This window comes from Oncorhynchus mykiss, chromosome 26 (assembly GCF_057628025.1).
Source record: "Oncorhynchus mykiss isolate SJ-2025 chromosome 26, ASM5762802v1, whole genome shotgun sequence".
In the NCBI taxonomy this organism is placed as follows: domain Eukaryota; kingdom Metazoa; phylum Chordata; class Actinopteri; order Salmoniformes; family Salmonidae; genus Oncorhynchus; species Oncorhynchus mykiss.
In genome coordinates this window covers 36,993,140-37,015,000 of record NC_143047.1, presented here as the reverse complement: position 1 = coordinate 37,015,000, position 21,861 = coordinate 36,993,140, and the positions used below count along the sequence as shown (strand labels likewise).

At 44.2% G+C, this 21,861-nt stretch overlaps 1 protein-coding gene across 2 annotated transcripts in view; it reads left to right on the top strand.

Moving 5' to 3' along the window:
- Positions 1-21,861, top strand: part of LOC110511667 (UPF0606 protein KIAA1549L) — a 204,086-nt gene that overhangs the window by 67,474 nt on the left and 114,751 nt on the right. For both annotated transcript variants that reach the window (XM_090222904.1, XM_090222903.1), the window contains 3 exons: positions 3,468-3,687; positions 6,486-6,619; positions 8,261-8,429. In XM_090222904.1, coding sequence (XP_090079030.1) covers positions 3,468-3,687; positions 6,486-6,619; positions 8,261-8,429 — 523 coding nt within the window. The remainder of the gene's footprint in view (positions 1-3,467; positions 3,688-6,485; positions 6,620-8,260; positions 8,430-21,861) is intronic.

The window sequence follows — 21,861 nt, the reverse complement described above, 5'->3', positions numbered from 1 at the left end:
GGGTGGCTGGAGTCTACCGATTTTCCGGGCCTTCCTTTCACAACGCCTTTTATACAGTCGTGGCCAAAAGTTTTGAGAATGACACAAATATTTATTTTCCCAATGTCTGCTGCCTCAGTTTGTATGATGGCGATTTGCATATACTCCAGAATGTTATGAGTGATCAGATGAATCCCTATTTGCCATACAAATGAACTGAATCCCCCAAAAAACATTTCCACTGCATTTCAGCCCTGCCACAAAAGGACCAGGTGACATCATGTCAGTGATTCTCTCGTTAACACAGGTGTGAGTGTTGACGAGGACAATGCTGGAGATCACTCTGTCATGCTGATTGAGTTCGAATAACAGACTGGAAGCTTCCAAAGGAGGGTGGTGCTTGGAATCATTGTTCTTCCTCTGTCAACCATGCGAAACACATGCGTCATCATTGCTTTGCACAAAAAGGGCTTCACAGACAAGGATATTGCTGCCAGTATGAAAAACTCCCTAGAAAGGCCAGAACCTAGGAAGAAACCTAGAGAGGAACCAGGCTATGAGGGGAGTCCAGTCCTCTTCCGGCTGTGCCGGGTGGAAATTATAACAGAACATAGCCAAGATGCTCAAATGTTCATAGATGACCAGCAGGGTCAAATAATAATAAGTGGTTGTAGAGAGTGCAACAGGTCAGCACCTCAGGAGTAGATGTCAGTTGGCTTTACATAGCCGATCATTCATAGTATCTCTACTGCTCCTGCTGTCTCTAGAGAGTTGAAAACAGCAGGTCTGGGACAGGTAGCACGTCTAGTGAACAGGTCAGGGTTCCATAGCCGCAGGCAGAACAGTTGGTGCAGTTGTAGAACTTTTTGAGGATTTGAGGGCCCATGCCAAACCTTTTATTTTTCCTGAGGGGGAAGAGGTGCTGTTGTGCTTTCTTCACGGCTGTGCCTACAGGGAGGGGGTTAGTGACCTGGCAGTGAGTGAACCATTTAGGTCCTTAGGGATTTGGACACCGAGGAACTTTAGACCCACTTTACTGCAGCCCCGTTGATGTGGGTGGGGGCATCCTCACACCCCTGTTTCCTGTAGTCCACCATCAGCTCCTTGGTCTGACTGATGTTGAGGGAGAGGAGGTTGTCCCAGCACCACACTGCCAGGTCACTGACCTCCTCCCTGTAGACTTTCTTATCATCACCGGTGATCAGGCCTACTACCGTCAGTGTCGTGAGCAAACTTGATGATTGTGTTGGAGTCGTGCATGGCCACGCAGTTGTGGGTGAACAGGGAGTACAGGGGGGGACTAAGCACACACCCCTGTGGGACCCCCGTGTTGAGGGTCAGTGTGGCGGAGGTGATGTTGCCTACCCTCACCGCCTGGGGTTGGCCCGTCAGGAAGTCCAGGCTCTCTCTCTCTCTCCTCTGTTCTTAATCAATCTCTTTTTCTCTCTCTTTCTCTACCTCTTTCCCTCTCTTTCTCTACCTCTGTCTCTCACTTGCGCCGTAGCACTTTCCAGCTAGCACATAACGTTCTGAGAACCATATGTTTCTTAAAGCTTGGTGAGAGCGTGGTTGTGCTATGGTTATTTTGCATACAACCTTCCCACAATGCTCTGGGAATGGTGCAGGATACCCAGCTAGCACACAACATTTTGAGAACCATTTTGTTTCTGAGGTGGGAATTTCAGTACTTCAGCATAACGTTTCCTTGTGGTTCTATTTCAAATAATGTTCTCAAATTGTTCTGAGAAAATTAAGAAATAACGTTCTTCTGTGGGATTTCAGTACTTCAGCATAACGTTTCCTCATGGTTCTATTTCAAGTAATGTTCTCAATGTGCAGAGAATGTTAAGAAACATTGTTCTTCTGGGGGAATTTCAGTACTTCAGCATAACATTTTCTGCAGGTTTCCTCATGGTTCTATTTAGTTATGTTCTCACAACATTAAGAAAACTTTCCATAAAAAACGAAAAGAAATCATTAACGTTTAAAGAATGTTATTTTAAAACATATACATTCTGTTCCCATTCTATCCTCTCTTGTTAAGTGTGTTGGCCGTGCACACTAATTGGCCACACCTGATCTTAGTGCTTGTTTCCTTTGAAATGGGGTCTGTTTAAATAGACTGAAATGAACTGCTTTGCATGAGTAAAAAACATAGCATCATAGCTCCATTCTAAGGTGTTGCAGTGGACTAATTCCATGCTTAGAGAACAGAAGATCATAGGTTCAAATCTCACTCATGTGGTGCCATAAAAATAAATGTGCTTGCATGATTAATGCCTGAGCAAATGCATTTCCATGTCTCCTATCGATGCTTAGAGTTCGGAAAGAACCATGAGGAGCAGCAGATTAAATGACTTTCATTTGGCAAGACCAGAGGAAAGCTATTGTAACAAAGTGAAAGCTTCTGGCCATTAAATTAAAGATTTTCATTGAAGTGAAAGGAGTGGAATGCTGAACTGACTGAAGTCCTTCAAGATAACCCATTGATGGTCTTTCACATCGGCCAGATAGACTTAGGAGGGTACGTTACCACTCAGCGACTTTAGCTGAAACCCAGTCTTTGAATAACGGCTGGGCTGGTGTAGTAATGGTGAATGGGTCTGTTCATAACAAGGCTTGATTGTGAGGGGAATTACTGTCGACTCATGGTAATATCAAGACTGTATGGGCTCTCAGTGTGGTAACCAAGGGGACTGTCTGTCATCAAAGGATGAGGGATTTGATCTGTTTCACTTCTCACACACAAACTCTCTCTACCTCTCTCTCTCTCTCTCCCCCTCCTACCTCTCTCCCTCCCTCTACCTCTCTAACTCCCTCTACCTCTCCCTCTCCCTCCCCCTAGCCCCCCCCCCCTCTCTCTCTCTCTCTCTCTCTCTCTCTCTCTCTCTCTCTCTCTCTCTCTCTCTCTATCACAGAAACAGACACACCTCCCACACACAACTCTCTTTCATCTGTGTAATTTACAACTTTCTGTCCTCTGTGTAGTTACAGCTATCTGTCCTCTGTGTAATGTACAACTCTCGGTCCTCTGTGTAATTTACAGCTCTCTGTCATCTGTGTAATTTACAACTCTCTGTCCTCTGTGTAATTTACAACTTTCTGTCCTCTGTGTACTGTAGAACTCTCTGTCCTCTGTGTAATGTACAACTCTCTGTCCTCTGTGTAGTTACAGCTCTCTGTCCTCTGTGTAATGTACAACTCTCTGTCCTCTGTGTAATTTACAACTCTCTGTCCTCTGTGTACTGTAGAACTCTCTGTCCTCTGTTTTCGCTTCCCTTTCTCATTCCGTCTCCCATTCTCATGTTCCCATGTTCCCATTCCCATGTTCTCTCTTTCTATTAGACTCTTGTTCTCCCTCTCTCACCATCCTTCTGTTTCACAAACAGTCAAAACATCCACTCCTACAACTCTACAACCAGCCAGTTAATTAGATGATCGATCATGCTTACTGATCCTGATAACAGATCCCTATTTCACTCTCTCAGGTGGAGACTGTGTTTGGCTCTCCCAACGTGACGGTGGGCTACCACGTAATTGGAGCAGACATGGTGTACCCGCCCTCTGTGGTGGTCGAGGCACTTCACTCCTACGGCCGGGATAGGCTGATGGGTGACGTGCGACAGTTTGTCCCCATGGTAACGGCGCTGCCCAACACAGCCGCACCATGGAAACCCAGCCCAGCTATCAGCCTCCAGCTCAAAACAGGTCTGATGGTTTAGACTGGAGGAATATGTTTAAGATCATGTTGTTTTTCTTTCACTTATACAAGTTTAAGGAGGATGCAGGACATTAGTCTGCTCTGTGTTCATATACCAGTCATGTTATTAAGGAGACTGCAGGACATTAGTCTGCTCTGTGTTCATATACCAGACATGTTATTAAGGAGACTGCAGGACATTAGTCTGCTCTGTGTTCATATACCAGTCATGTTATTAAGGAGGCTGCAGGACATTAGTCTGCACTGTGTTCATATACCAGACATGTTATTAAGGAGGCTGCAGGACATTAGTCTGCACTGTGTTCATATACCAGACATGTTATTAAGGAGGCTGCAGGACATTAGTCTGCTCTGTGTTCATATACCAGACATGTTATTAAGGAGGCTGCAGGACATTAGTCTGCTCTGTGTTCATATACCAGACATGTTATTAAGGAGACTGCAGGACATTAGTCTGCTCTGTGTTCATATACCAGACATGTTATTAAGGAGGCTGCAGGACATTAGTCTGCTCTGTGTTCATATACCAGACATGTTATTAAGGAGGCTGCAGGACATTAGTCTGCTCTGTGTTCATATACCAGACATGTTATTAAGGAGACTGCAGGACATTAGTCTGCTCTGTGTTCATATACCAGACATGTTATTAAGGAGGCTGCAGGACATTAGTCTGCTCTGTGTTCATATACCAGACATGTTATTAAGGAGACTGCAGGACATTAGTCTGCTCTGTGTTCATATACCAGACATGTTATTAAGGAGGCTGCAGGACATTAGTCTGCTCTGTGTTCATATACCAGACATGTTATTAAGGAGACTGCAGGACATTAGTCTGCTCTGTGTTCATATACCAGACATGTTATTAAGGAGACTGCAGGACATTAGTCTGCTCTGTGTTCATATACCAGACATGTTATTAAGGAGGCGGCAGGACATTAGTCTGCTCTGTGTTCATATACCAGACATGTTATTAAGGAGACTGCAGGACATTAGTCTGCTCTGTGTTCATATACCAGACATGTTATTAAGGAGACTGCAGGACATTAGTCTGCTCTGTGTTCATATACCAGACATGTTATTAAGGAGACTGCAGGACATTAGTCTGGTCTGTGTTCATATACCAGACATGTTATTAAGGAGACTGCAGGACATTAGTCTGCTCTGTGTTCATATACCAGACATGTTATTAAGGAGACTGCAGGACATTAGTCTGCTCTGTGTTCATATACCAGACATGTTATTAAGGAGGCTGCAGGACATTAGTCTGCTCTGTGTTCATATACCAGACATGTTATTAAGGAGACTGCAGGACATTAGTCTGCTCTGTGTTCATATACCAGACATGTTATTAAGGAGACTGCAGGACATTAGTCTGCTCTGTGTTCATATACCAGACATGTTATTAAGGAGACTGCAGGACATTAGTCTGCTCTGTGTTCATATACCAGACATGTTATTAAGGAGACTGCAGGACATTAGTCTGCTCTGTGTTCATATACCAGACATGTTATTAAGGAGGCTGCAGGACATTAGTCTGCTCTGTGTTCATATACCAGACATGTTATTAAGGAGGCTGCAGGACATTAGTCTGCTCTGTGTTCATATACCAGACATGTTATTAAGGAGACTGCAGGACATTAGTCTGCTCTGTGTTCATATACCAGACATGTTATTAAGGAGACTGCAGGACATTAGTCTGCTCTGTGTTCATATACCAGACATGTTATTAAGGAGACTGCAGGACATTAGTCTGCTCTGTGTTCATATACCAGACATGTTATTAAGGAGGCGGCAGGACATTAGTCTGCTCTGTGTTCATATACCAGACATGTTATTAAGGAGGCTGCAGGACAGGGGTCTGCTCTGTGTTCATATACCAGACATGTTATTAAGGAGACTGCAGGACATTAGTCTGCTCTGTGTTCATATACCAGACATGTTATTAAGGAGACTGCAGGACATTAGTCTGCTCTGTGTTCATATACCAGACATGTTATTAAGGAGACTGCAGGACATTAGTCTGCTCTGTGTTCATATACCAGACATGTTATTAAGGAGGCTGCAGGACATTAGTCTGCTCTGTGTTCATATACCAGACATGTTATTAAGGAGGCTGCAGGACATTAGTCTGCTCTGTGTTCATATACCAGACATGTTATTAAGGAGACTGCAGGACATTAGTCTGCTCTGTGTTCATATACCAGACATGTTATTAAGGAGACTGCAGGACATTAGTCTGCTCTGTGTTCATATACCAGACATGTTATTAAGGAGGCTGCAGGACATTAGTCTGCTCTGTGTTCATATACCAGACATGTTATTAAGGAGACTGCAGGACATTAGTCTGCTCTGTGTTCATATACCAGACATGTTATTAAGGAGGCTGCAGGACATTAGTCTGCTCTGTGTTCATATACCAGACATGTTATTAAGGAGACTGCAGGACATTAGTCTGCTCTGTGTTCATATACCAGACATGTTATTAAGGAGACTGCAGGACATTAGTCTGCTCTGTGTTCATATACCAGACATGTTATTAAGGAGGCGGCAGGACATTAGTCTGCTCTGTGTTCATATACCAGACATGTTATTAAGGAGGCTGCAGGACATTAGTCTGCTCTGTGTTCATATACCAGACATGTTATTAAGGAGGCCGCAGGACATTAGTCTGCACTGTGTTCATATACAAGCTCATATTGATGGGGTTGAGTATTGATCTACAGTTACTCTGCCCTGATGTTCTTCATGTTCTATGATCTCAATGGGTGTTCTCTGTGTGTTCCAGTTTTGCGCTTCGTAGGTCCAGGAGATGACCCGCGTTCCTGTCGGTTCTCGCAGATGATGGAACAGAGGCTGGAGAACGTGTTCTCTGAGGCCCAGGCCAAAGTCCTGGACGTCCACACCAGACTCTCTGTCCAGGTAGAGATATTATAGTACAATGGCCTCCTCCTCACTCAGTAACCCTGTGACCTGTGGAGGTGGTGACTTCATGTGTACGTGGTCCTCTGTAGCTCAGTTGGTAGAGCATGGTGCTTGCAACTCCAGGATAGTGGGTTCGATTCCTGGTACCTCCTGTATGCCAAATGTATGCACACATGTCTGTAAATGGCTTCTATTTGGTATGAGTAGAAAGTATGTGAAGACAGTATGTTGTCTTTCTGCTCTTCATGATGTCCTTGTTACTGGTCCCAGCATTAATAAAGTTCTATGGTTTTGTATTGTATACACATATCCTAATACATAACCTAAATCTCTAGATACTCTTATCAAAGCTTCCCACCACAGATTATTTATTGTTTGTGTCAGGATAAGGTAAGACCCAGATGCAGACCGTGTTGAAGTGACAATGTTTATACAGCAATAAGGGCAAAGGTACAGGATGGCAGGCAGGCTCAGGGGCAGGCAGAGTGGTCAGGCGGGCAGGCTCAGGGGCAGGCAGAGTGGTCAGGCTGGCAGGCTCAGGGGCAGGCAGAGTGGTCAGGCAGGCAGGCTCGGGGGCAGGCAGAGTGGTCAGGCAGGCAGGCTCGGGGGCAGGCAGAGTGGTCAGGCAGGCAGGCTCGGGGGCAGGCAGAGTGGTCAGGCGGGCAGGCTCGGGGGCACAGGGTCAAAACAGGCAAGGGTCAAAACCAGGATGACAAGAAAAAAGAGACTGGGGAAAAGCAGGAGCTGATACAAAAACGCTGGTTGACTTGACAAACAAGACTAACTGACAACATACAGACAGAAAACACAGGTATAAATACCCAGGGGATAATGGGGAAGATGGGCGACACCTGGGGGGGTGGAGACAAGCACAAGGACAGGTGAAACAGATCAGGGCGGGACGGTTTGGACGTAGGGATTTTACCTCTAACTGTTTCAAATTGAAGGAACAGTTGATATTTATACCAGACTTGTGTTGATGCCTTGTTGTGGCTTATTTTAGATGTTATGACATTAAACTTCAGTACAAACAAACGCAAAGAGTCTAAATATGGGTCGTCCGATTGGTCATTTTGATGTGTGGCACAGTTTGTGTGTATTAAATCTCAAAGCATTTTGCTCCTACCGTTTTCACAGACACAGCTCTGCAGTTGAAGAGGTTTGGCACTAGCAAAGCAAAATGCAAGCTGTGTATAATTGGAGCATAATTATCATTCCTAAGTGCATTGTTCATGTGCCATTGTAAATAGAAGCTGTTCTCTGATCTGAACTGATGTGTTTTGGGAGACAGTGTTTGTGTTATTTTAATGAGCTTCCTAGCTGCCGTGGTAACATGTCCACTATGTTATGTATGTATGTCAAGGTTTAGTTTTTAGGTTTTGTGTAGTTGACGTTATAAACACTTTCACAGTGGCGAATGGCTTGCCAGTTTCACTCTTGACAGCCGTTGTAATATCTTTATGGATTTAAGCATATTTTTGTTATGCTAATTATGCCCATACATTTTATACCTCCTCTGTAACTTATTAAACAATAAAGTAGATTGATCTAAATTGAAATTATGTTGTGCAACTTTGTCTCTTTCCCCCTCCCCTCTCTCTCTCCCTCTCTCCCTCTCTCCATCTCCCTGTCCTCTAGATGCTGAGTGTTTCTCAGTCAGTGGGTTCTCCTGCTGTGTCTCTGGTCTACATGGTGAGGAATGGGACCGCCCCTCTCAACGGCACCGCCGCCTCTAACCTCCTGGGTCAGCTGACCGCCGAGCTGGTCGGCTACTTCCTGTTCTACCCACCGCTGGTCATTGCTGAACGTAAGTGTCCTAGTGCCTCCTCGATGCCCTCCATCCTCATGATCCACATCAAGTGTCTCCAGAAACAGATCTAGAATCAGGTTACCCCCCCAATCCTAACCGTTACCTTTATTGGGATTAAAATACAAAACTGACCTGAGATCAGAGTCTACGTGCCAACTTCATACTACTCCCTAGACACCCCTGTGGGTTTCATATAGCCTGCATGACACACTTCTGTCTGGGTATTTATAGCAGTGAGTAGCATGGGTCTCTTCAGGAGAAGGACTAAGGTACTGGAAGGACTTGTATAGAATAACATGGACGAGTGACGTTCTCCAGCCCTTTGAGTAATTGGATGTTTGTGACTGTTGCCCTCTACAACGATACATTTTTTTAAATGATTGAGTCACTGTACTGTAAGCTCTGGATGCTAAGGTACAGCTAACCCCCTGCCTCCTCCTCCTCCTCTGTAAGCTCTGGATGCTAAGGTACAGCTAACCTCCTCCTCCTCCTCCTCCTCTGTAAGCTCTGAATGCTAAGGTACAGCTAACCCCCTGCCTCCCCCTCCTCCTCCTCCTCTGTAAGCTCTGGATGCTAAGGTACAGCTAGCCTCCTCCTCCTCCTCTGTAAGCTCTGGATGCTAAGGCACAGCTAGCCTCCTCCTCACCCTCCTCCTCCTCCTCCTCTGTAAGCTCTGGATGCTAAGGTACAGCTAACCCCCTGCCTCCCCCTCCTCGTTCCCAGTACACTCTTCTAGTCTACCGTCTGCCTGCTCCCTCCATTTGAACTGGGAGAACGAACAAACGAATGCACTCCGATCAGCACAGAGAGAAATGCCATTCTGAGACGCTGGTCCAAGACGTTCTCTGCATCACAGACAGTTTTCCAAACATCTGGGAAGAGCGGCACATACTTCTCCTCCGAAACTCACACCGGGGTCACCCCTCATCCTTGATCCATGACTACCCAGGATGCACTTGGGGTGACCCATGTGACCCTGTTTACGAGAGGGTTGCGCCACGGGGCTGTGCTCTGACATACAGTACATCTGCTAGCATCATTACTGTATCATTAAGGGGTGGGCAGATGGCTGCTTGGTTTACATTGGACAGCATGGGCCAGACAAGAAGCATGAATGTTAATGAGTGTTGCGCTGACCCTCCACTTTGTGCTGTGAATAAATCAAGTGATGAGCATCATATAATGTGGGCACAGAGAAGGGGGGGGCAGTGTAGAATAGTGAGTAAAATAGCACAAGAGGAAGACAGAGGGGAGCGAGAAGCACAGAGTTGAAGACAGGAAGCAGATTCATCAGAGGGAAAGAGAGAGATGAGGGATAGTTTGCCTTGTTGGTTTAGATTCAGCAGAGGGAAAGAGAGAGATGAGAGAGTTTGCCTTGTTGGTTTAGATTCATCAGAGGGAAAGAGAGAGATGAGAGAGAGTTTGCCTTGTTGGTTTAGATTCATCAGAGGGAAAGAGAGAGATGAGAGAGAGTTTGCCTTGTTGGTTTAGATTCATCAGAGGGAAAGAGAGAGATGAGAGAGAGTTTGCCTTGTTGGTTTAGATTCATCAGAGGGAAAGAGAGAGATGAGAGAGAGTTTGCCTTGTTGGTTTAGATTCATCAGAGGGAAAGAGAGAGATGAGAGAGAGTTTGCCTTGTTGGTTTAGATTCAGCAGAGGGAAAGAGAGAGATGAGAGTTTGCCTTGTTGGTTTAGATTCAGCAGAGGGAAAGAGAGAGATGAGAGTTTGCCTTGTTGGTTTAGATTCAGCAGAGGGAAAGAGAGAGATGAGAGTTTGCCCTGTTGGTTTTGTACCTCTGCCATTCGTAATATTACAGTATTACAGTTTTATAGGGAGGTGAGGGAGGTCTCTGCTGTTCGTAATATTACAGTATTGCAGTTTTATAGGGAGGTGAGGGAGGTCTCTGCCGTTCGTAATATTACAGTTTTATAGGGAGGTGAGGGAGGTCTCTGCCATTCGTAATATTACAGTTTTATAGGGAGGTGAGGGAGGTCTCTGCCATTCGTAATATCACAGTTTTATAGGGAGGTGAGGGAGGTCTCTGCCATTCGTAATATCACAGTTTTATAGGGAGGTGAGGGAGGTCTCTGCCATTCGTAATATTACAGTTTTATAGGGAGGTGAGGGAGGTCTCTGCCATTCGTAATATTACAGTATTACAGTTTTATAGGGAGGTGAGGGAGGTCTCTGCCGTTCGTAATATTACAGTATTACAGTTTTATAGGGAGGTGAGGGAGGTCTCTGCCATTCGTAATATTACAGTTTTATAGGGAGGTGAGGGAGGTCTCTGCCATTCGTAATATTACAGTATTACAGTTTTATAGGGAGGTGAGGGAGGTCTCTGCCGTTCGTAATATTACAGTATTACAGTTTTATAGGGAGGTGAGGGAGGTCTCTGCCATTCGTAATATTACAGTATTACAGTTTTATAGGGAGGTGAGGGAGGTCCCTGCCATTCGTAATATCACAGTTCTATAGGGAGGTGAGGGAGGTCTCTGCCATTCGTAATATTACAGTTTTATAGGGAGGTGAGGGAGGTCTCTGCCGTTCGTAATATTACAGTTTTATAGGGAGGTGAGGGAGGTCTCTGCCGTTCGTAATATTGCAGTTTTATAGGGAGGTGAGGGAGGTCTCTGCCATTCGTAATATTACAGTTTCATAGGGAGGTGAGGGAGGTCTCTGCCGTTCGTAATATTACAGTTTTATAGGGAGGTGAGGGAGGTCTCTGCCGTTCGTAATATTACAGTTTTATAGGGAGGTGAGGAAGGTCTCTGCCATTCGTAATATTACAGTTTTATAGGGAGGTGAGGGAGGTCTCTGCCATTCGTAATATTACAGTTTTATAGGGAGGTGAGGGAGGTCTCTGCCATTCGTAATATTACAGTTTTATAGGGAGGTGAGGGAGGTCTCTGCCATTCGTAATATTACAGTTTTATAGGGAGGTGAGGGAGGTCTCTGCCGTTCGTAATATCACAGTTTTATATGGAGGTGAGGGAGGTCTCTGCCATTCATAATATTACAGTATTACAGTTTTATAGGGAGGTGAGGGAGGTCTCTGCCATTCGTAATATTACAGTTTTATAGGGAGGTGAGGGAGGTCTCTGCCATTCGTAATATTACAGTTTTATAGGGAGGTGAGGGAGGTCTCTGCCATTCGTAATATTACAGTTTTATAGGGAGGTGAGGGAGGTCTCTGCCATTCGTAATATTACAGTTTTATAGGGAGGTGAGGGAGGTCTCTGCCGTTCGTAATATCACAGTTTTATATGGAGGTGAGGGAGGTCTCTGCCATTCATAATATTACAGTATTACAGTTTTATAGGGAGGTGAGGGAGGTCTCTGCCGTTCGTAATATTACAGTATTACAGTTTTATAGGGAGGTGAGGGAGGTCTCTGCCATTCGTAATATTACAGTTTTATAGGGAGGTGAGGGAGGTCTCTGCCATTCATAATATTACAGTATTACAGTTTTATAGGGAGGTGAGGGAGGTCTCTGCCGTTCGTAATATCACAGTTTTATATGGAGGTGAGGGAGGTCTCTGCCGTTCGTAATATTACAGTTTTATAGGGAGGTGAGGGAGGTCCCTGCCATTCGTAATATTACAGTTTTATAGGGAGGTGAGGGAGGTCTCTGCCGTTCGTAATATTACAGTTTTATATGGAGGTGAGGGAGGTCTCTGCCGTTCGTAATATCACAGTTTTATATGGAGGTGAGGGAGGTCTCTGCCATTCGTAATATTACAGTTTTATAGGGAGGTGAGGGAGGTCTCTGCCATTCGTAATATTACAGTTTTATAGGGAGGTGAGGGAGGTCTCTGCCATTCGTAATATTACAGTTTTATAGGGAGGTGAGGGAGGTCTCTGCCATTCGTAATATTACAGTTTTATAGGGAGGTGAGGGAGGTCTCTGCCATTCGTAATATTACAGTATTACAGTTTTATAGGGAGGTGAGGGAGGTCTCTGCCATTCATAATATTACAGTTTTATAGGGAGGTGAGGGAGGTCTCTGCCGTTCGTAATATTACAGTATTACAGTTTTATAGGGAGGTGAGCGACGTCTCTGCCGTTCGTAATATTACAGTATTACAGTTTTATAGGGAGGTGAGGGAGGTCTCGGCCATTCGTAATATTACAGTTTTATAGGGAGGTGAGGGAGGTCTCTGCCGTTCGTAATATTACAGTATTACAGTTTTATAGGGAGGTGAGCGACGTCTCTGCCGTTCGTAATATTACAGTATTACAGTTTTATAGGGAGGTGAGGGAGGTCTCTGCCATTCGTAATATAGCAGTTTTATAGGGAGGTGAGGGAGGTCTCTGCCATTCGTAATATTACAGTTTTATAGGGAGGTGAGGGAGGTCTCTGCCGTTCGTAATATTACAGTATTACAGTTTTATAGGGAGGTGAGGGAGGTCTCTGCCCTTCATAATATTACAGTTTTATAGGGAGGTGAGGGAGGTCTCTGCCGTTCGTAATATTACAGTTTTATAGGGAGGTGAGGGAGGTCTCTGCCGTTCGTAATATTACAGTATTACAGTTTTATAGGGAGGTGAGGGAGGTCTCTGCCGTTCGTAATATTACAGTATTACAGTTTTATAGGGAGGTGAGGGAGGTCTTTGCCGTTCGTAATATTACAGTATTACAGTTTTATAGGGAGGTGAGGGAGGTCTCTGCCGTTCGTAATATTACAGTATTACAGTTTTATAGGGAGGTGAGGGAGGTCTCTGCCGTTCGTAATATTACAGTATTACAGTTTTATAGGGAGGTGAGGGAGGTCTCTGCCGTTCGTAATATTACAGTATTACAGTTTCATAGGGAGGTGAGGGAGGTCTCTGCCGTTTGTAATATTACAGTTTTATAGGGAGGTGAGGGAGGTCTCTGCCGTTCGTAATATTACAGTTTTATAGGGAGGTGAGGGAGGTCTCTGCCATTCGTAATATTGCAGTTTTATAGGGAGGTGAGGGAGGTCTCTGCCGTTTGTAATATTACAGTTTTACAGTTTTATAGGGAGGTGAGGGAGGTCTCTGCCATTCGTAATATTGCAGTATTACAGTTTTATAGGGAGGTGAGGGAGGTCTCTGCCGTTCGTAATATTACAGTATTACAGTTTTATAGGGAGGTGAGGGAGGTCTTTGCCGTTCGTAATATTACAGTATTACAGTTTTATAGGGAGGTGAGGGAGGTCTCTGCCGTTCGTAATATTACAGTATTACAGTTTTATAGGGAGGTGAGGGAGGTCTCTGCCGTTCGTAATATTACAGTATTACAGTTTTATAGGGAGGTGAGGGAGGTCTCTGCCGTTCGTAATATTACAGTATTACAGTTTCATAGGGAGGTGAGGGAGGTCTCTGCCGTTTGTAATATTACAGTTTTATAGGGAGGTGAGGGAGGTCTCTGCCGTTCGTAATATTACAGTTTTATAGGGAGGTGAGGGAGGTCTCTGCCATTCATAATATTACAGTATTACAGTTTTATAGGGAGGTGAGGGAGGTCTCTGCCATTCGTAATATTACAGTATTACAGTTTTATAGGGAGGTGAGGGAGGTCTCTGCCATTCGTAATATTGCAGTTTTATAGGGAGGTGAGGGAGGTCTCTGCCGTTTGTAATATTACAGTTTTACAGTTTTATAGGGAGGTGAGGGAGGTCTCTGCCATTCGTAATATTGCAGTTTTATAGGGAGGTGAGGGAGGTCTCTGCCATTCGTAATATCACAGTTTTATAGGGAGGTGAGGGAGGTCTCTGCCATTCGTAATATTACAGTTTTATAGGGAGGTGAGGGAGGTCTCTGCCGTTTGTAATATTACAGTTTTATAGGGAGGTGAGGGAGGTCTCTGCCGTTCGTAATATTACAGTTTTATAGGGAGGTGAGGGAGGTCTCTGCCATTCATAATATTACAGTTTTATAGGGAGGTGAGGGAGGTCTCTGCTATTCGTAATATTGCAGTTTTATAGGGAGGTGAGGGAGGTCTCTGCCATTCATAATATTACAGTTTTATAGGGAGGTGAGGGAGGTCTCTGCTATTCGTAATATTGCAGTTTTATAGGGAGGTGAGGGAGGTCTCTGCCATTCGTAATATCACAGTTTTATATGGAGGTGAGGGAGGTCTCTGCCATTCGTAATATTACAGTTTTATAGGGAGGTGAGGGAGGTCTCTGCCATTCGTAATATTACAGTTTTATAGGGAGGTGAGGGAGGTCTCTGCCCTTCGTAATATTGCAGTTTTATAGGGAGGTGAGGGAGGTCTCTGCCATTCGTAATATTACAGTTTTATAGGGAGGTGAGGGAGGTCTCGGCCATTCGTAATATTACAGTTTTATAGGGAGGTGTGGGAGGTCTCTGCCATTCGTAATATTACAGTTTTATAGGGAGGTGAGGGAGGTCTCTGCCATTCGTAATATTACAGTTTTATAGGGAGGTGAGGGAGGTCTCTGCCGTTCGTAATATTACAGTATTACAGTTTTATAGGGAGGTGAGGGAGGTCTCTGCCATTCGTAATATTACAGTTTTATAGCGAGGTGAGGGAGGTCTCTGCCGTTTGTAATATCACAGTTTTATAGGGAGGTGAGGGAGGTCCCTGCCGTTCGTAATATTACAGTATTACAGTTTTATAGGGAGGTGAGGGAGGTCTCTGCCGTTCGTAATATTACAGTATTACAGTTTTATAGGGAGGTGAGGGAGGCCTCTGCCGTTCGTAATATTACAGTATTGCAGTTTTATAGGGAGGTGAGGGAGGTCCCTGCCGTTCGTAATATTACAGTATTACAGTTTTATAGGGAGGTGAGGGAGGTCTCTGCCGTTCGTAATATTACAGTATTACAGTTTTATAGGGAGGTGAGGGAGGTCCCTGCCGTTCGTAATATTACAGTATTACAGTTTTATAGGGAGGTGAGGGAGGTCTCTGCCATTCGTAATATTACAGTTTTATAGGGAGGTGAGGGAGGTCTCTGCCATTCATAATATTACAGTTTTATAGGGAGGTGAGGGAGGTCTCTGCCCTTCGTAATATTACAGTATTACAGTTTTATAGGGAGGTGAGTGAGGTCTCTGCCGTTCGTAATATTACAGTTTTATAGGGAGGTGAGGGACGTCTCTGCCGTTCGTAATATCACAGTTTTATAGGGAGGTGAGGGAGGTCTCTGCATTCGTAATATTACAGTATTACAGTTTTATAGGGAGGTGAGGGAGGTCTCTGCCATTCGTAATATTACAGTTTTAATGGGAGGTGAGGGAGGTCTCTGCCATTCGTAATATTACAGTTTTATAGGGAGGTGAGGGAGGTCTCTGCCATTCGTAATATTACAGTTTTATAGGGAGGTGAGGGAGGTCTCTGCCGTTTGTAATATCACAGTTTTATAGGGAGGTGAGGGAGGTCCCTGCCGTTCGTAATATTACAGTATTACAGTTTTATAGGGAGGTGAGGGAGGTCTCTGCCGTTCGTAATATTACAGTATTACAGTTTTATAGGGAGGTGAGGGAGGTCTCTGCCGTTCGTAATATTACAGTATTGCAGTTTTATAGGGAGGTGAGGGAGGTCCCTGCCGTTCGTAATATTACAGTATTACAGTTTTATAGGGAGGTGAGGGAGGAATCTGCCGTTCGTAATATTACAGTATTACAGTTTTATAGGGAGGTGAGGGAGGTCCCTGCCGTTCGTAATATTACAGTATTACAGTTTTATATGGAGGTGAGGGAGGTCTCTGCCGTTCGTAATATTACAGTTTTATAGGGAGGTGAGGGACGTCTCTGCCGTTCGTAATATCACAGTTTTATAGGGAGGTGAGGGAGGTCTCTGCCATTCGTAATATTACAGTATTACAGTTTTATAGGGAGGTGAGGGAGGTCTCTGCCATTCGTAATATTACAGTTTTATAGGGAGGTGAGGGAGGTCTCTGCCATTCGTAATATTACAGTTTTATAGGGAGGTGAGGGAGGTCTCTGCCCTTCGTAATATTACAGTATTACAGTTTTATAGGGAGGTGAGGGAGGTCTCTGCCATTCGTAATATTACAGTTTTATAGGGAGGTGAGGGAGGTCTCTGCCATTCGTAATATTACAGTTTTATAGGGAGGTGAGGGAGGTCTCTGCCGTTCGTAATATTACAGTATTACAGTTTTATAGGGAGGTGAGGGAGGTCTCTGCCATTCGTAATATTACAGTATTACAGTTTTATAGGGAGGTGAGGGAGGTCTCTGCCATTCGTAATATTACAGTTTTATAGGGAGGTGAGGGAGGTCTCTGCCATTCGTAATATTACAGTTTTATAGGGAGGTGAGGGAGGTCTCTGCCATTCGTAATATTACAGTTTTATAGGGAGGTGAGGGAGGTCTCTGCCATTCGTAATATTACAGTTTTATAGGGAGGTGAGGGAGGTCTCTGCCATTCGTAATATTACAGTATTACAGTTTTATAGGGAGGTGAGGGAGGTCTCTGCCATTCGTAATATTACAGTTTTATAGGGAGGTGAGGGAGGTCTCTGCCATTCGTAATATTACAGTATTACAGTCTTATAGGGAGGTGAGGGAGGTCTCTGCCGTTCGTAATATTACAGTATTACAGTTTTATAGGGAGGTGAGGGAGGTCTCTGCCGTTCGTAATATTACAGTTTTATAGGGAGGTGAGGGAGGTCTCTGCCATTCGTAATATTACAGTTTTATAGGGAGGTGAGGGAGGTCTCTGCCATTCGTAATATTACAGTTTTATAGGGAGGTGAGGGAGGTCTCTGCCATTCGTAATATTACAGTTTTATAGCGAGGTGAGGGAGGTCTCTGCCGTTCGTAATATTACAGTTTTATAGGGAGGTGAGGGAGGTCTCTGCCATTCGTAATATTACAGTTTTATAGGGAGGTGAGGGAGGTCTCTGCCATTTGTAATATTACAGTATTCATTTTATAGGGAGGTGAGGGAGGTCTCTGCCATTCATAATATTACAGTTTTATAGGGAGGTGAGGGAGGTCTCTGCCATTCGTAATATTACAGTTTCATAGCGAGGTGAGGGAGGTCTCTGCCATTTGTAATATTACAGTATTCATTTTATAGGGAGGTGAGGGAGGTCTCTGCCATTCATAATATTACAGTTTTATAGGGAGGTGAGGGAGGTCTCTGCCATTCGTAATATTACAGTTTTATAGGGAGGTGAGCGACGTCTCTGCCATTTGTAATATTACAGTATTACAGTTTTATAGGGAGGTGAGGGAGGTCTCTGCCGTTCGTAATATTACAGTTTTATAGGGAGGTGAGGGAGGTCTCTGCCATTCATAATATTACAGTTTTATAGGGAGGTGATGGAGGTCTCTGCCATTTGTAATATTACAGTTTTATAGGGAGGTGAGGGAGGTCTCTGCCATTCGTAATATTACAGTTTTATAGGGAGGTGAGGGAGGTCTCTGCCATTTGTAATATTACAGTTTTATAGGGAGGTGAGGGAGGTCTCTGCCATTCGTAATATTACAGTATTACAGTTTTATAGGGAGGTGAGGGAGGTCTCTGCCATTCGTAATATTACAGTTTTATAGGGAGGTGAGGGAGGTCTCTGCCATTCGTAGTATTACAGTTTTATAGGGAGGTGAGGGAGGTCTCTGCCATTCGTAATATTACAGTTTTATAGCGAGGTGAGGGAGGTCTCTGCCATTCGTAATATTACAGTTTTATAGGGAGGTGAGGGAGGTCTCTGCCATTTGTAATATTACAGTTTTATAGGGAGGTGAGGGAGGTCTCTGCCATTCGTAATATTACAGTTTTATAGGGAGGTGAGGGAGGTCTCTGCCATTCGTAATATTACAGTTTTATAGGGAGGTGAGGGAGGTCTCTGCCGTTCGTAATATCACAGTTTTATAGGGAGGTGAGGGAGGTCTCTGCCATTCGTAATTTTACAGTTTTATAGGGAGGTGAGGGAGGTCTCTGCCATTCGTAATATTACAGTTTTATAGGGAGGTGAGGGAGGTCTCTGCTGTTCGTAATATTACAGTATTACAGTTTTATAGGGAGGTGAGGGAAGTCTCTGCTGTTCGTAATATTACAGTTTTATAGGGAGGTGAGGGAGGTCTCTGCCGTTCGTAATATTACAGTTTTATAGGCAGGTGAGGGAGGTCTCTGCCGTTCGTAATATTACAGTATTACAGTTTTATAGGGAGGTGAGGGAGGTCTCTGCTGTTCGTAATATTACAGTATTGCAGTTTTATAGGGAGGTGAGGGAGGTCTCTGCCATTCGTAATATTACAGTTTTATAGGGAGGTGAGGGAGGTCTCTGCCGTTCGTAATATTACAGTTTTATAGGGAGGTGAGGGAGGTCTCTGCCGTTCGTAATATTACAGTTTTATAGGGAGGTGAGGGAGGTCTCTGCCGTTCGTAATATCACAGTTTTATATGGAGGTGAGGGAGGTCTCTGCCATTCGTAATATTACAGTTTTATAGGGAGGTGAGGGAGGTCTCTGCCGTTCGTAATATCACAGTTCTATAGGGAGGTGAGGGAGGTCTCTGCCATTCGTAATATTACAGTTTTATAGGGAGGTGAGGGAGGTCTCTGCCGTTCGTAATATAACAGTTTTATAGGGAGGTGAGGGAGGTCTCTGCCCTTCGTAATATTACAGTTTTATATGGAGGTGAGGGAGGTCTCTGCCGTTCGTAATATTACAGTTTTATAGGGAGATGAGGGAGGTCTCTGCCGTTCGTATTATAACAGTTTTATAGGGAGGTGAGGGAGGTCTCTGCCATTCGTAATATAACAGTTTTATAGGGAGGTGAGGGAGGTCTCTGCCGTTCGTAATATTACAGTATTACAGTTTTATAGGGAGGTGAGGGAGGTCTCTGCCATTCGTAATATAACAGTTTTATAGGGAGGTGAGGGAGGTCTCTGCCATTCGTAATATTACAGTTTTATAGGGAGGTGAGGGAGGTCTCTGCCATTTGTAATATTACAGTATTCATTTTATAGGGAGGTGAGGGAGGTCTCTGCCATTCATAATATTACAGTTTTATAGGGAGGTGAGAGAGGTCTCTGCCATTCGTAATATTACAGTTTTATAGCGAGGTGAGGGAGGTCTCTGCCATTCGTAATATTACAGTTTTATAGGGAGGTGAGGGAGGTCTCTGCCATTTGTAATATTACAGTATTACAGTTTTATAGGGAGGTGAGGGAGGTCTCTGCCATTCATAATATTACAGTTTTATAGGGAGGTGATGGAGGTCTCTGCCATTTGTAATATTACAGTTTTATAGGGAGGTGAGGGAGGTCTCTGCCATTCGTAATATTACAGTTTTATAGGGAGGTGAGGGAGGTCTCTGCCATTTGTAATATTACAGTTTTATAGGGAGGTGAGGGAGGTCTCTGCCATTCGTAATATTACAGTATTACAGTTTTATAGGGAGGTGAGGGAGGTCTCTGCCATTCGTAATATTACAGTTTTATAGGGAGGTGAGGGAGGTCTCTGCCATTCGTAGTATTACAGTTTTATAGGGAGGTGAGGGAGGTCTCTGCCATTCGTAATATTACAGTTTTATAGCGAGGTGAGGGAGGTCTCTGCCATTCGTAATATTACAGTTTTATAGGGAGGTGAGGGAGGTCTCTGCCATTTGTAATATTACAGTTTTATAGGGAGGTGAGGGAGGTCTCTGCCATTCGTAATATTACAGTTTTATAGGGAGGTGAGGGAGGTCTCTGCCATTCGTAATATTACAGTTTTATAGGGAGGTGAGGGAGGTCTCTGCCGTTCGTAATATCACAGTTTTATAGGGAGGTGAGGGAGGTCTCTGCCATTCGTAATTTTACAGTTTTATAGGGAGGTGAGGGAGGTCTCTGCCATTCGTAATATTACAGTTTTATAGGGAGGTGAGGGAGGTCTCTGCCATTCGTAATATTACAGTTTTATAGGGAGGTGAGGGAGGTCTCTGCTGTTCGTAATATTACAGTTTTATAGGGAGGTGAGGGAGGTCTCTGCCGTTCGTAATATTACAGTATTACAGTTTTATAGGGAGGTGAGGGAAGTCTCTGCTGTTCGTAATATTACAGTTTTATAGGGAGGTGAGGGAGGTCTCTGCCGTTCGTAATATTACAGTTTTATAGGCAGGTGAGGGAGGTCTCTGCCGTTCGTAATATTACAGTATTACAGTTTTATAGGGAGGTGAGGGAGGTCTCTGCCATTCGTAATATTACAGTTTTATAGGGAGGTGAGGGAGGTCTCTGCCGTTCGTAATATTACAGTTTTATAGGGAGGTGAGGGAGGTCTCTGCCGTTCGTAATATCACAGTTTTATATGGAGGTGAGGGAGGTCTCTGCCATTCGTAATATTACAGTTTTATAGGGAGGTGAGGGAGGTCTCTGCCGTTCGTAATATCACAGTTCTATAGGGAGGTGAGGGAGGTCTCTGCCATTCGTAATATTACAGTTTTATAGGGAGGTGAGGGAGGTCTCTGCCGTTCGTAATATAACAGTTTTATAGGGAGGTGAGGGAGGTCTCTGCCCTTCGTAATATTACAGTTTTATATGGAGGTGAGGGAGGTCTCTGCCGTTCGTAATATTACAGTTTTATAGGGAGATGAGGGAGGTCTCTGCCGTTCGTAATATAACAGTTTTATAGGGAGGTGAGGGAGGTCTCTGCCATTCGTAATATAACAGTTTTATAGGGAGGTGAGGGAGGTCTCTGCCGTTCGTAATATTACAGTATTACAGTTTTATAGGGAGGTGAGGGAGGTCTCTGCCATTCGTAATATAACAGTTTTATAGGGAGGTGAGGGAGGTCTCTGCCATTCGTAATATTACAGTATTACAGTTTTATAGGGAGGTGAGGGAGGTCTCTGCCATTCATAATATTACAGTTTTATAGGGAGGTGAGGGAGGTCTCTGCCATTCGTAATATTACAGTATTACAGTTTTATAGGGAGGTGAGGGAGGTCTCTGCCATTCATAATATTACAGTTTTATAGGGAAGTGAGGGAGGTCTCTGCCGTTCGTAATATTACAGTTTTATAGGGAGGTGAGGGAGGTCTCTGCCATTCGTAATATTACAGTTTTATAGGGAGGTGAGGGAGGTCTCTGCCATTCGTAATATTACAGTTTTATAGGGAGGTGAGGGAGGTCTCTGCCATTCGTAATATTACAGTTTTATAGGGAGGTGAGGGAGGTCTCTGCCATTCGTAATATTACAGTTTTATAGGGAGGTGAGGGAGGTCTCTGCCATTCGTAATATTACAGTTTTATAGGGAGGTGAGGGAGGTCTCTGCCATTCGTAATATTACAGTTTTATAGGGAGGTGAGGGAGGTCTCTGCCATTCATAATATTACAGTTTTATAGGGAGGTGAGGGAGGTCTCTGCCATTCGTAATATTACAGTATTACAGTTTTATAGGGAGGTGAGGGAGGTCTCTGCCGTTCGTAATATTACAGTTTTATAGGGAGGTGAGGGAGGTCTCTGCCGTTCGTAATATCACAGTTT